Source organism: Pipistrellus hanaki (genome assembly GCF_964339955.1).
Source record: "Pipistrellus hanaki genome assembly, chromosome: 9".
Lineage (NCBI taxonomy): Eukaryota > Metazoa > Chordata > Mammalia > Chiroptera > Vespertilionidae > Pipistrellus > Pipistrellus hanaki.
Window position 1 is genome coordinate 47017022 of NC_140511.1, and position 14921 is coordinate 47031942.

At 52.5% G+C, this 14921-nt stretch overlaps 2 protein-coding genes across 3 annotated transcripts in view; one reads left to right on the forward strand and one right to left on the reverse strand.

Annotated features, from left to right (window-relative positions):
* PPFIBP2 (PPFIA binding protein 2) overlaps window positions 1-14921 on the forward strand; it is a 203521-nt gene that overhangs the window by 96853 nt on the left and 91747 nt on the right. Inside the window, exon 24 of one of the 2 annotated variants that reach the window (XM_084894164.1) lies at window positions 6803-6896. The exons of the other annotated variant lie outside the window; for it this stretch is intronic. Within the exon in view, the coding sequence (XP_084750290.1) occupies window positions 6803-6896 (94 nt within the window). The remainder of the gene's footprint in view (window positions 1-6802; window positions 6897-14921) is intronic. 2 annotated transcript variants of the gene reach the window in all.
* CYB5R2 (cytochrome b5 reductase 2) lies at window positions 544-13673 on the reverse strand. Its single transcript, XM_084894245.1, has 9 exons — window positions 11158-13673; window positions 9388-9537; window positions 9078-9150; window positions 7912-8018; window positions 7508-7637; window positions 6872-6955; window positions 6088-6173; window positions 4098-4197; window positions 544-3524 (listed from the first exon to the last, which is right to left on the reverse strand). Exons 1-9 carry the CDS (start codon window positions 11416-11418, stop codon window positions 3352-3354), a joined length of 1164 nt encoding a protein of 387 aa, XP_084750371.1. The 5' UTR covers window positions 11419-13673; the 3' UTR covers window positions 544-3351.

Here is a 14921-nt window from a genome sequence, read left to right on the forward strand (position 1 = left end):
CCTCCCTGGGCGCTGCCAGACAGAGGCGCGTGCTCCCCCTCACAGGAACCTGGTCCCATGAGGGATCTGGGTGAGAAGAGGAAAGGAGCGGTGAGACTCCCTCCCAGCCCTGGCTGCCCTCAGCCTACCCTCCACTGCAAAGCAAGCCTGTCTCAGGTTCTCCGTGAAGCTGGGCAAGCAGAGCACACACACACCCTCTCTCCCTCCCTCACCCCTCCAGCTTCCAGCCTTTCCCTCACCACCTTCCAATGCAACTGTCTGGTCAAACAGCTCACCCTAGTGGAAGAACCTTGGGGATCTCATTTCCAAAGCAACTCCATCTTCCAGGGGAGCCTATGAACCTCAGGCAGCTCCCACCTCAGGAGAGAGCCCCTGCCCCTGCCGCACAGTCCCCTCCCAGCCGGTCTCTGCCCTTGGTGACTGGCCCCCTCATCCCCCTGTGATGGCTCCAGCTCAGTCACACCTCTCATCTTATTCCACAGCTGTTCTCCTATGTGGTCCCCTCTAGACTTCCTCTACCCCATCCCCAGTGACCTTCCCTCGGCGCTGCTTTAAGCCTGTTGGCTTCTGGCTAATGACTCCCCAGTTCCAGAATTACCACAGAGGAGAGCGCAAAAGCCTTCGTCAGCGCCCCAGCCCTTTGGAATCTTCAGCCTTCAGGACCCTGTGCCCACGCCTGCGCTGCTGTCTCCCTCTCCCCTCACTGTGGGTGTGTGTTTCTCCCAGCTCCCGCCACAGGGCCAAGTCCTGCCTGCTGAGGCCCGGAAGACACGGCCTCCTTCAGGAATCCCTCACTAGTGTTTCGGTTGGAGGCCCCTGTGTCCCTTCCTGGCTCACCTTGAAGTAACCCGTGGTCTTTCTCCCTTAGCATGCTCACCCTCAACACAGACTCACTGCACGCCTGCTGTGGGTGGGCTCTACGCCCATTGTAAGGCCCGATCCTGGTCCTCACAGGGCACAGGGGATCCATGCTGCAAACCCCTCCCTGCCCCCACCACACACACCACCACACATATACACACACACTCCTTTGTGTGTGCAGGTCAAGTGCCTTTCGTGCTGGACCCAAGGAGGGGTAGAGCGCCAAGGTCCTTCCTAAGGGTGCAGATGGTCCCGAGAGGGCTCACAGGTCTCAAACAGGAGAGTGTTGCAGGGGCACCAGTAGCAGTCCCTTCAGCCCCAACAGCAAGTTATTTCAAATGGAGGACAGGACTGGGGGCCAGGACCAAAGAGGCTCCAAGGAAGATGTGATCACTGAGTTCTGAAAGATGAAGCAGGCTCCCCAAGACCCTGCCAAGGGGGCAGGCACGCCGGACAGATGGACCTGAAGCATCTCGGCCCATCCTGGGAAGTCATGTGAAGACAGGTTTCTCGGCCCCGGCACTGCTGCGTTGGGCTGTTTACTGTCCTGGGGGCTGTCCTGTGTGCTCTAAGACAATTAGCCGAGCCCTTGGCCTCCCTCTAGGTGCCAATAGCAACTCTTCTCCCGCTGTGACAGCCAACACTGTCTCCCAAGCCGGCCAAATAGTCCTTGGGGGGAAGATCCCCTCTAGCTGAGAACTGCTGAGCCAGAGAAGGGGTGAGAGTGGGAGGCCGGGGGAGAGAGAAATCTGGTGAGCCGGCCGGAGCCACATCAGGAAAGGCCTTGTAAGCCAGGCCCTGGAGTTTATCCTGGAGACCCAGGTAGCCAGGTGGGGACGAGTAAGAGGTTAAAGCAGGTAACATTTGTGTTTAAGAAAAATATCCCAGCGTAGAATCTGCTCGTCATGCAGAGTATCTTTCTCTGAGGAAGGGATTCCCTGAGGACATGCTGACCACACAGAGGAATGGGGCTGGCTGCCTCCCAGCAGCCCCCCCCACTGCCCGCTGGGAGGTACCCCATGGAGGCCACCCTGTGGGTGCTACAAAGCTGTTCCCTAGAGCAGTGTCCCTCTCTCTCCTGTAGCCTGCCCTCCCTCTCCCCATCACTAACCCATATATGTGTTGAGTAAGAAGTCCAGCAAAATCAAGGTCTGGCGATGCTGCTGCTCTGCCAGTGTTTGTGAGAAGGGAAGGGAGTTAAAATGAAACAGACCCAGGTTTAAAGCCCACCTCTGCCACCTGCTGGCTGAACGATCTGGGGATAGTAATTCTGTCTCTGAGGCTCCGTTTCCTTTTCCTCTATAACTTAAAGAACAGAATCCCCACAGACTCTGTGCCTTGTTATGAGAATTAAACAAAATCGAGAGCAGAAGGGGTTCTACCCCCTCACAGGTCACAGAGCAGGAGCATGTCCTAGCCATGAGCATCAGATGGTAAGAGTTATATAGACTTTGGAGTTAGTGATAGGAAGGATTTAAGGAATAGCTTCTGGAATTTCATTTTGTTCGCAAGCTCAGAAGCTTCTGCCTGTGACCACCCCTACCCACCTCACCAGAACAGGGCCTGGCATTCAGAGGATGCCAGCAAAAATTCACCCCTTGCTTCCATTTGTTGTGCAAAGTGCAGGGTGTCTAGGGTTCCTGGAGCCCTCCTACCCCGTGGGTCCGCCCACTGCCCTGGCATGTGTGTTCTTAACACCATTCCTCCTTCAAGGGTCTCCCGCAGGAGAAGGGCGGGTGCTCATGGTGGGTGCCTGAGCCCTCTCGTAGGTCTGACCTTAAAAACAAAACACTGTGGCCCTAGCCAGTTTGGCTCAGTGAATAGAGCATTAGCCTGTGGACCGAAGAGTCCCAGGTTCGATTCCAGTCAAGAGCATATACCTCGGTTGCAGGCTCCTCCCCTGATCAGGGTCCCTGCAGGAGGCAACCAATCAATGTGTTTCTCTCACATCAATATTTCTTTCTCTTTCCCTCTTCCACTCTTCCTCAAAATCAATGAAAAAAATATCAAGTGAGAATTATAAAAACAAATGTGTATGGGGGTGGAGATGGGGGGGTGGCGGTCAAAAGAGATTACTGGGCGTTATCATGACCCCACTTGGATTCTTCCGAAATTCTGCCCTGGCACCTTTGCCAGTTCTGCCCTCCCATGGACACACAGCCAGTGCACACGGAGGGCAGGCCAGGGCCTTCTGAGTGCCTGGCGGGTCCCACACAGAGCCACACTCCCTGGGCTTCTGCTTTGTACTGACGTTTATTTCACTGAGCCAAGGGGAAAGGTGCTAGGATGACATCCCTCCGAGCCTCCCCAGGCAAGGAGGATCCGGAGGCCACTTCGTCTCCAGCCCCTTAATCCCTTCCTAGGCCCACCCCAAGGAGAGGGGCTCCTGTAAGCCCCAGGGTGCCCTGAGGCACTTCCGAACGTGGTGACGCTGAACTCACTGTGAGTCAGATGGAAGGGGCCGGGGCGTTCGCTAAGAGCAAGGGGGTGTTAGTAGGTGAAGATCATGTCCTTGGGGTAGCCCAGTTTCTCCAGGTTCGGGTGAGCGGCTGTCTGGATCAGGGGTGGTGGGCCGCACACCAGGATGAACGTGGACTTGCTGGGAGCGGGCAGGTGCTCCTGGATCATGTCGGCGGTGACGAAGCCAGTGCTGTATCTCCAGTCTGAGGGTAAGCAGAGGAGAGCTGGGGAGGCGCCAGGGCGAGACCCTGGCCCCAGGCCTCTCACTGTCCCTAAAGCCAGGGAGAGGGAGGCCAGGCTGCTCTCCAAGACTCAGAAGTGTGTACCACTGTTCTCTGCAGAAAGCAGAGAAGTGGAGGACATGGGACCCCTGGGCAGGCAGCAGTTTACTCCAGGTCCCAGGCTCCGAGGCCTCTGGCTGGAGTCTGCCTGCCGTGAGTACGGCCGAGGATGGAGAAGGGGTCAGAGGCCTGACGCCTCCATGGGATGTGTGCGGAGTGCAAGGTAGGTATTCAGGGTGGCCCAGTGCCTCGGTGTCCCTCCTGTTATTCGGTGCAGTGTGTGACGTTCTGCTGAGATGTCGGACACCTTCCCTTGACCGCCTTTGCAAGCAGGTCATTCCAAATCTCCCCTTCTTCAAACTCCTGAATTTTCCGTGGGAGGTAGAGCCCAAGTTCTCAACCCCCAAGCCCAGTCCTAATAAACACACACACACACCCAGGGACTCAGCCCTGAGGTGGGTCAAGGGCCCATGGCGGGGAGAATGGGGTTCGTACCAAGAGGAGGCCTGTCCAGGGTGTACCACAGGGTGAACTGCTCCGGGTGAGTTGTGGCAACTTCTTCGAGCTCCGTTCTCATCAGGATGTCGTCCTCTGTCTAAAAAGGAAGCAGCCTGAGCACGGCCCCTCCAGAGACTTCCTGCTGATCCCTCAGATGGAGTATGTGGGTTAGCATGTTCATGTTCCTGGCCCGGCTGCCGCAAACTCTAGTGGAGTGCTCCCCACAGGCCCTGCTCCTGCACAACAAACCCTCTCCTGTGAGGGCAGGAGTTGGGCCGTTGGGTGACTGCCTCCAGCTGCAAGGCCGTGGCTCCACAGCAGTGGGCTGGCTTCCCTCAGAGGCCCCAGCCCCACCTCCCACAACCACACTGAGCACCAGGCTCAGCAAACCCAGCTGAAACGAGCTTAGTGTGGGCCCAGGATCTTCTGGAGGGAATGGAAGAGGCTAAGGCAGCGATATATAATATAGTAATATGACATGATATATGATATGATATGATATATGATATATGATATATGATATGATATGATATAATCTGTATTTATACATATAAAAGCCTAAGTGACCGTTATGACCAAACTACCAGTCGATCGGTCACTATGACGCTCACTGACCACCAGGGGGCAGACGATCAATGCAGGAATTGCCCCCTGGTGGTCAGTGTACTCCCATAGCCAACCTCCCGTGGTCCCTCCCCCAAGCCAGCTGGATTGGCCCCTATCACCAGCCAGGCCAAAGGACCCCACCTATGCATGTATTTGTGCACTGGGTGGGTCCCTTGGCCTGGCCTGCATCCTCTCACAATCCAGGACCCCTCAGGGGATGTCGGATAGCTGTGTTCAGCCCAATCCCCACAGGCCCAATCCGGACAGGAGGGAGCCTGATCCTGTGTGTTGAGCATCTGTCCCCTGGTGGTCAGTGCGCATCATAGTGACTGGCTATTTGGTCACTTAAATATATAGCGACTGGCTATTCGGTCACTGGAGAGCTAACGAGAAAAACAAAGGCTGGAGCCTCATGTGGGGAAAAGCAAGCCAAAGCCTAAAGAAACTGGTCACAGGCTCAGAGATGTTACATAGAGACCTGGAGTCCTAAAACTCATCATTCTGGTCCTCATAATTCCATCTCTGTGATTCTGTTTAAGAAAATAATCCAAAAGTGACCAAGTCAAGGTACAATTCTTCATCACCATCATTTATAACTGAAAACAATCTGAATGTAGAAGATTTAGTAAATGAGCCGAAGCCAGTTTGGCTCAGTGGTAGAGCATCGGTCTGCGGACTGAAAGGTCCCAGGTTTGATTCTGGTCAAGGGCATGTACATTGGTTGCGGGCACATCCTCAGTAGAGGGTGTGCAAGAGGCAGCTGGTCGATGTTTCTCTCTCATCGACGTTTCTAGCTCTCTATCTCTCTCCCTTCCTCTGTAAAAAATCAATTATATATATATAATTGATTTACTAAATATTTACTAAATATTTACTAAATATTTAGTAAATGATGGTGCAACTTGATATAGACCATAATGAAAATATTTATAAAGAGCTTTCATGAGAAGATATCTGTATGGTAATGTTGACTAAAAAAAAACCACACAACTATATATATGTAACTGTAAATACATATAGAGTGTGCAGAGAAAAAAAAGACAATAAGTCAAATATTTATATGCTTCTGTATATTCCAAAATTTGCAGGGAGCGCTGCTATGATTTTATACTCAGATTACCATAGAACTAAGTACTAAGAAAGGAAGGAAAGCAGGGTGCTTAGGTTGGTTGGGGAGACAAGAGTTTGAAAAAAGCAACAAGTGGGGAAACGGGCCAGGATGTAGCTTCTCCACCGCCAGCAGCAGCCCACCGGCCCGCCCACAGCCGCAGGCACCAGGCAGCCTGGGCTCAGTGCGGGCTGGGAGAATGTGGAGCCCTGTTCTGCAGACATTCCATCCACCCTACCCCGGCCAGCCCGAGGCAGACTCAGCAAAACTGACCTGGTTGGCGAAGATGAGGGACATCCTGGTCTTGTCGCGCGGGTTCTTGATGATGTGGCGAATGAGCTGCAGCATGGGCGTGATCCCTGGAACACAGTGTGCGGCAGGCCAGCTCGCCCTCGCGGCTGCCCACAGTCCCTGGTCTGGAGCAGCCGGACCCCAGGTCTACTTTTCTCACTTCGGTCCCCAAAACTCACAGTGGGGAACTGCCCTTCGTTTTGGCTTTCCCTTTCTCACTTTCATATGGTCGATGGAAGGAGCATTGGCTTTAGTTTGGGAACTGGGTTCCATGCCCAGTTCTCCCGCTATCTGACCAGGGTGGTTCTCAAGTACCTGTCTGAGCAGTTCAGGGTCCTCATTTGTGATGAGTAATTGTAATAGTTTTTAAAAGTGCCTATCACGGTGCCTGGCTAGTTGTAGTTCTCCTTACATGTTTGTTCTCTTCTTTCAGAAATTCATATAAAAAGACGGGGGTGAGGCTTGACCTGGAACTAGGAGTCCTTGGGGGACCACGTGTGGGCCTCCCCAGCCTGGTCCTCAGCCTCATCCCTGTCCCCAGCCTGACTTTAGCGGCTCCCCCGGGCTCCTGGGGGGCCTCCCCCACTGTGTTGGTGAAGGGAAGCAGGGTGCACAGGGTCAGGGCCACGGCCTAGCACTGACCCGCACTCCCGTCTGAATCAGCCAGGGGAGGACTCACTCACATCTCCCCTTCTAGGATCCAAGGACTCCAAGGTCAGAAACGGCTCAGGGCTCACCTAGGACGAAGCCCTCAGAAGCCTCTTACCTGTGCCCCCAGCGATCATTCCCAGGTGACTGGCTCGTTTTTCTTCGGGCTTACTCGTTTTGTATGCTTTGACTGAAAACTTCCCTGGAAACACAGAGGATGCTGCTCACTTCTAGAGTCCTTGCCTGAGAGCCTGCAAAACAGCACTGGCCTTTCCTTGGGACTTCTCGGGGGGTGCGGCTGCACCCTTTTAAGCCAGAGCGACCTCCGTGGCCAGCCCGGTGCACCCGTGCACAGAGTGGGAATGGAGTCTGGGCCTCTGCGGGGCATCCTGGATCTTTTCTTCTGAGGAAGGAGGGAGGTTCCAGTGGCTAGGGAGCTCGCACAGCGCTCCCACCCACAGCAGCAAGCGAGCGAGTGACGCATATGGGAGCAAATGAATGAGTGTGAACTCCATCCACCCGTTTTTCAACAGTAGTGGGTTACTTTTTATGCATCAGGTGTTGTGCTGGGATACAGAGATGAGGAAACACATAACCACTCCCCTGGCTGGATGGCGCCTACAAGGCTTGTGAAATGGTATGTGAAAGAGTGTGTGATCCATGGGACTCAAATCCGAGGCGTTTCCTAGAACAATGCAACTGCTATAGGAATCTCCTTCCTCCCCATGGGAGTCCCAGGGTGAACCCCCAGTACCTGGCCCGTGATAGAACAGGCGCCCAGTGGGCCCTCGAAAAAAAATGGTGTCCCCAATCTTCATGTTGTCCAAGTATTGAGACATCTTCCCTCCCTCTGGATAATTCGGGTGCACATTTTTGAAGTAGATCTGAAAAAGAAGGCAGTCTGGTTTGCAGAGCCTCAGACCAGAGGCTGTGCAAACCACCACCGCACACACCTTACACGTTTGCTGTTGGAAACCATGCAGAAAGTGCCCTGCACTCACGATTGGAGCCACTTGGGCGGGAGATTACACCAGGTCAGTGGCTTCACTGTTAAAGGACACTGTCTAGGGAAAGAGTCTCTTCTCCACCCCACCACCCTGATAGGCTTGTGAGGGTGAGGCACCTGGACATAGGGGAGGGGGGGCCTGCACCATTTACCTTTATAATTAAGTCCACAAAGCCTTGGTCATCATCACTGGACACAGGTGTGTATGCCCTGATCACCAGGACACCATCAATGTTGGCCAAGAGTTGGACATAGTTACCTACAAAAAGGCATCAAACGGCAAGTCAGCGTGGCTAGCCTAAATAGGACTCAGAACTCCCCTAAAGGACTGAGCCTCAGGGAGGTGGGTGGGTGCATAGTGGGGCAGAGTGCACGGGAGGAGGGCCAAGCAGGGAAGGATGTGGGAATGCTAGGCCTGTCCTTGTCACTCCGTGTGTCACTCCTGTACAAGTCACATCATCTCTCTGAGCACCTCTATGATTGGGGACCGTATCCCTGCCCTCCTCCATCATAGTGTGGTTGTCAGCTTCACTCACAGGAAACCTGTTGCTAGCTAGTGTGGGCTCACTGTGTCAAATGAGCAGAGCTCATTGTTGGAGGCTGAGCATTAAAAAATTACAGAAAGGGGTGTGTCTCTTTTAAAGCAAGATATATTGCCATCACAAAGTCATTTCTTCCTAAGCTGGATGCACCACTGGGGTCAGCGAATGAGTCACAGGGCCCTCAGCTGTAACCTGTTGCCTGGCACAGAGAACACCTGGGCTCACAGGTATGTAAAACCCCAGGATTTGAAAACCTGCAGACCAGAAATTCTAGAAAGAGCACTGTGTCTTCCTGGGCAATGGCTCTGCTGAGGGGCAGCAGTGAAGTTTTGAACCATGTCATCCTGACCCTCCAGGGTGGAATTGAAGGGACCAGCTGTGGCCAGAGACCTACGGATTGGATCGCAACTACACCCCAGGCCACGTGATGGGCTGGGCCGTTCAGATTTCTGCTGGCTCTCACAGGGAGACTTCAGCCAATCAGCGGTGAAGGCAGAAGTGGCAATAGAGATGCTCAGAGACAGAAGCCAGAGGAAGCTCTGTGCCAGGGTGCCTGAGGGAGTAGAAACTGTACACAGGAAAGGGAGTGGATATGTAGACAGAGGTAGAGACCAGGAGAGAGACAGAGAGGAGGGGGGGAGGAGGGAAAGGGGGAGGAGTAAGAGGGAAGGGGCAGGAGTAAGAGGGAAGGGGCACTGGAGGTTGCCAGTCCTTCCAATACCTTCAGGAACATAAACCAAAATCTTTGAGGAGGCCTGAAACCAAACACCACTCACCTACAGGAAGCCCCAAAACATGTTCTGTTGAGGGCAGTGCAAAGCGGAACCTCCTGGTGTTGTGGGTGATTTGCTGATAAAACAGAAAACAAAGGCAGGCTCTGTCCGCTTGCTAGAAGCTGCGCTGGGGAGCCCAGCTGCCTGGGATAGGAGCCCCAGTTGGTGCTTTTCCAGGTACACACACACACACACACACACACACACACAATGGCAGCGGTGAGGCCTTGAATGTCTGCCCCACAGCCTTGCCTTCCCAGCTCAGCACCTTCCCACCCCTCTGCCCTCCTCTCTTTTACCTCTGACCCATTACCTCTTTCTCAATCAGGGGCAGCGGATACTTGGTTTCGGGGTTCTGTAAGGTGATGGCAAGTTGCCTCCTCCTTGAGTTCATGGTCTTCAGGGCCAACAGAAGCACCGTGAGCCCAACGACAGCGGCGAAGGTAACGATCAGGGCCTTGTCCTAGCCAGACACAATGCGAGCAGGGCACCTCAGGTCCTGCCTGCCTTTGGCGGGACAGTTCTCAGGCACACACAGGAGCCTTCTCCACACCCAATGCATACACGCTGGGGTGTGCCTGAAGGAAACTGGGCAGAGGGAAAGACACTAAAAGAGAAAGCAGCCTGAGTGGTGGGGGGGGAGGAGAAGAAGGGAGGAGGGCGGGGGGTGGGGGGTGGGGGGTGGGGAACACCCGTGGGAGTGGGGTCAGTTGCAGGTCAGATGAGGTGGCATGTTTCAGGCTTCCTGAGCCCCGCCAAGCAGATGGCCTGGGAGTGCTAATGCTGCCAGGCCCTTCCTGCCCATCTTCCTCCATCCTCGCTACAGCCAAGGGTGCCATCCCTGGGCGTCCCCTCCTGGAGGTGGAGCGGTTGACTTCGGCATTGCTTCTGACATACAATTTGAAATGAAGGCCACACAGCCCCCAAAGACAGAACTTAGAGAGGGAGACTGGGTGTGGCATCTCCAGAGGTGAGCTTGGCTGAGAGCTGGGCAGGGGAGGGCTGGCCTCCCCCTCCCCCCCTCCCCCCCTCCCCCCCACTGCTCCCAGCATCCAGTGGCATCCAGTGTAGGGCAGGAGCTGGGATGCTCCGTAATCTTAGCTTTTTTTAAAAAAAAATTAATATATATTATATTGATTTTTTTCAGAGAGGAAGAGAGAGAGTTAGAAACATCGATGAGAGAGAGAGACATCGATCAGCTGCCTCTTGCACACCCACCACTGGGGATGTGCCCGCAACCAAGGTACATGCCCCCGACCAGAATCTAACCCGGGACCTTTCAGTCCGCAGGCTGACGCTCTATCCACTGAGCCAAACCGGTTTCGGCCGTGATCTTAGCTTTTTGGGGACACGCCAACACCTCCGAGGCAGGAGGAGGAGGACACAGCACTCCCCTGTCAGCCTCCGCCCTGTGTCCAACTCCATCCCGCCCGGCCCGCCTGCTCCTAAGCAGATCCCCGGGGGCCAGACTCGGGAAAGCTCCGCCGGCCCCACCGCTCACGCCCGCCCGGCGCCCCGCCGCCCCGCCCCGCCCCGCCCCGCCCCGCCCCGCACGCCCCGCGCCCCCTCCACCCGCCTCCCCGCCCCTCGGTCCGCCCCCAGACCTCTCCCCGTCCCCCCGCAACACCCCGGGGACGCCGTCGGGCTTTCCCGGCCCCCGCCCGCCTCCGGTCTGCGGCGCCTCTCCCGCCGGCCGCCCTGCCCCGGGAGCCCACCCGGTAAGAGTCGCCGAACATGATGAAGCGGGGCTGGGGCGCGGTCCCCACCCCGCGGGCCCGCTGACTGGGGGCCGCCGACCTGCAGCTCCGCCGGACCGACGGCCGAGCCTCGCGGGCAGGTAGGGACGCCGGCGGGAGGGGAGGGCGGGGCGGGGCGGGCGACGCGTGCCCTGACCGGCCGGCGGCGGCGCGCGGCGGGGCCCTGCTGCCAGGTGACCCCCGGCCCGCGGCGCGGCGTTGGAAGGTTCTTTCTCGCGTGACTCTGGCTCTGCACCTGCCCCGCGCCGCCGCCGGGGCCAGCGGCATATCCAGGGGCTTCCCCTGCTGGGGCTTCCTCGTTCCTGGAGAAGCATCCCTGGCCTTACCTGTAACGTGGCCCCCTCTCCAGCCTGGTCTTCTCCCTGCACGCTCTGAGCTGGCCCGATGGAGGGCGCCCTGTCCTCTGCTGGCTGGAGGGAGGCTGGACGTCTGGGTGGGAGGGAAGGGATGCAGGTATTTAGGCCAATTCTAAGAAGCATGTATCTACCTATCCTCCTGGTCTGAGCCTGGTCCAGGGCGAAGTGTTTGTAAGGGTGAGGTAGAGGTGTGATCCAGTTAAAAAAAAAGACATTATTCAAGGTGCTCATTCATTCATTTATTATTGGGAGAGAGAGATGACAGGTACCCAGTAATAAATGGGAAGCAGAATGTCAGGCATGCCGGTTAAGGGGGTGTCTTCACAGTGTATTTGAGAATCTTGCTCACTCTGCTCCCGCATCAGTTCACCTATCCCAGTGGCAAAGATAAATTCCTGTCTCCTGGACATGAATGAGACAGGAGCCAAGCAATAGATTTCCATCTCATTAACCTACCCCTACCTGCAAACACACACCACAGGCCCATTTGTAATGGACACCTCCCCTAACACCTGTAGGTGCCAGGATATTAATGTCAGATATATTATTATTATTATTATTATTATTATTATTATTATTTGCAATATAATCAGTGTAAAGAGATGGCCTGTGAACCTACAGAGGTTGAATATCTTTCATGTGCTTATTTCCCACAGAATTTCTTTTTCTGGGGGAAAAAAAAATCTGTGTTAATGCTTTGTACCCATTTTTCTGTTGAGTTGTACCTTATTTTCTTACTGGTTTTTTTTTTTTTTAATATATTTTAAAGACTACTTCTTTGTTAGTTATAGGATTTACAAATGTTTTCTCCCAGTTTGCAACTTATCTTACCTTTCTTTTTTTCTCTGTCTTCTATCACTTCCTGGATGTATTTTGACTAATAGAAGTTGGTAATTGCAATGTAGTCATATGTTTTAATCTTCAATTTTTATGGTAAGTGCTTTTTGTAACTTGCCTATTTTTACCAAATATTCTAAAGAGATTTTATATTTTTTCTGATAAAATTTAAAGTTTTTCCTTCCACATTTAAGTCTCTCAACCATTTGACACTGATTTCTGTATATGGTTTGAAGCAGGGATCCAATTCAATATTTGCCATGTGGATAACGTGTTGTCTTGGTAACATTTATTGAATTGCTTGTCCCTGGGGCCACTAACCTGCAATGCTATCGCTGTCATATATCACTTTTTATATATGCACGGGTCTAGTTCTAGCTTCTCTGTTCCCTTACATTAAGCTAGTTGCCCCACCCCTGTTCTAATTATAATCTTTTATAACGAGTGTTTATATCACCCATTCTTATATATTCATTGGTTCTCGGCTCAAATATCACTTCATCAGAGATGCTTGCTCTTGTCCCCAATTTAAGTAGATGTCTACATTACATTCTAGTCATAGCTTTTACTTCAGTTTATAATTATACATCTTGAAGATTCAATCAATAAAGGACTGATTCTCACATTTGACTGGAAATTCTACTGAGGTTAGAAAGCTGGCTTCCCCAGGGTTTAGCACAGGGACTGTCCTGAATGAATAGATTCATCTCTGCCCTGCAGCATTTAGCACACTGCCCGTGGTAGATGCTCCGTAAATACTAAAGGACAGAACAGTCCTTTCCATCAGAGCTCTATGCTGCTTCCTTGGTTAATTTGGCTCCGTAAGACTTACCATCACATCTTATACATACCTTACCTACTTGTTCACTCCCTTTCTCCACTATACTGGCAGCTCCAAGAGGCCAAGACTTGCTTTGTCTGTTTCAACTCCTGCCGTACCCAAGGTAGAATAGTGTCTGGCAATATTTTAGATGCTCAATAAATATTTATTGCATGAATGAAAGCACGAACGTCATTTTTTTTTTTAATCAATCAAAAGTATATTTGCATTTGGAATTAAAAGTCACCTCTTCTTTTCCTGTGGCTTTCTTAGTAGTTTGCCTCTTCCCTCCATTCTCCCTTCTCATTTTCCCTGCACAGTCCTCCATGTTAACAAAGAGGCAGACAGCACACCCTCCTTTTCAATCTTACAGCAGGGTAAAAGGCTTATTGGACTTATCTAGACTCCCAGTAATTTTGACAGAGCAGAGAGTCCCTCCTTCCTCAGCACTCCTACACACACTTTTTATATGAGTCCCTCACTTGCTCTCCTACTGCCTGGAGTTTAGCTTACCGGTATCTTCTAATCCTTTGCAGTTTACTCTGAGTACCTCTCACCCTCTAAAAGCCCAGCTTGGTAATAGGGCCTGGCAAAGAACAGGCCTTCCGAAAGTGCTTGTTGAAAATAAGGAAGAAGGAACATCTGTTGTCCCGGTTGAAGTATATAGAGACTCTGCCCCACAAGACAGCGTCTCCTGGGCAGTACCACGTCCCCTCACTGCTGAACTCCCCTGGTGGAACCGACACCCTGACCAACTTGATGTTTAATGAGCATTTGCTCTCTAAACAGTCCCCAGGCTGTTGTGGACTTTCACTTAGCTTTTTGACATTGAAAAAGTATTTATTTCCATTTTACCCCTTCAACAAATGACCATCTCTTAGGTGCTAGCTGTGTAGCCTAAGTTGTGATATAGAGGATGGCTCCCAAAGTCTACCCAAGTTCTAATCCCAGAAACCTGGGAATGCTACCTTGTGCGGCAAAAGGGACTTTGTAGCTGGGGTTAAGTTAAAGTGTTTGAGATGGGAATGCTATCTTGGATGGTCAGGTGGGTCCAACATCACAATATCCCTTATAAGAGGGATGCAGGAGGAGACAGAGAAGAAGGCAATGTGGTGACAGAAGCAGTAATTGGAGCGATGAACTTTGAAGATGAAGGAAGGGGCTGCAAGCCAAGGAATGCCAGCGGCCACCAGAAGCTGAACAAGGCAAAGAAAAAGATTTCCCCGCAGAGCCTTTGGAAGGATCCAATCCCTTGTTAGCTCAGTGAAACTCATCTTATATTTACTTCCGGCTTCCAGAACTGGAACAGAATAAAATTTTAAAGCCAATTCATGTGGGCTAATTTGTTACGGCAGCGATGGGAAACTAATACACTAAGTGAATGACTGTTTTTGTCTCTTAGGGCTTATTTGTTTTTACTTGGGATTTAAAACAAAAACAAAAACACGTATTTCTTGTGATTGGGACCAGAGGAGCCAGGAGGAGCCCTGCCCTCTGGTTCTTCTGCTCTTGTGGCTGTAATAATGGGTCTCTTTTCTCATGTAAACAGCCTCCCTCAGTAGCCTCTTCTGCCTGACCACATCTTCAGCTTGTTATCTCTGCCGGGCCACACAAGTGGCCACCCACTGCATTCCTTCCTGTTCATCCTGGCTCTGGCCTGTCCTTTGTGTATTGTGCAAAAATGTCATCCTGAGAAAAGTGCCAGGGCCAGCATGACAGGTGAATTGGGCTGAGGTAGGGACGTGGGAATTAAGAAAAGAAGGACAAGCCGGGGCCAGTTTGGCTCAGTGGATGGAGCGTCAGTCTGGGGCTAGGCGATCCTGGGTTCGATTCTGATCAAGGGCATGTACCTCCCAGTGGGGAGTGTGCAAGAGGCAGCTGATCGATGGTTCTCTCTCATCGATGTTTCTAACTCTCTATCCCTCTATATTCCCCTCTGTAAAAAAACAATAAAATATATTTTAAAGAAAAGAAAAGAAAACAAGAGAAAAAAAGAAAGACAAGAAAGCGGGATTGGGAGGACTGCAAGCCATTGACAGACTGCAGCAGCTATATTAACTGTGAATGCCTTTTATAC

Excerpts from the sequence above, each read along its gene's own strand:
- CYB5R2 (XM_084894245.1), bottom strand. The coding sequence starts at position 11,418 with ATGAGCACCTTGAATAATGTCTTTTTTTTTAACTGGATCACACCTCTA. Across the intron at positions 8,019-9,077 it reads TGTTTTGGGGCTTCCTGTAG|GTAACTATGTCCAACTCTTG; the intron begins GTGAGTGGTGTT and ends GCCTTTTTGTAG. Across the intron at positions 7,638-7,911 it reads TTGTGGACTTAATTATAAAG|ATCTACTTCAAAAATGTGCA; the intron begins GTAAATGGTGCA and ends CTTCTTTTTCAG.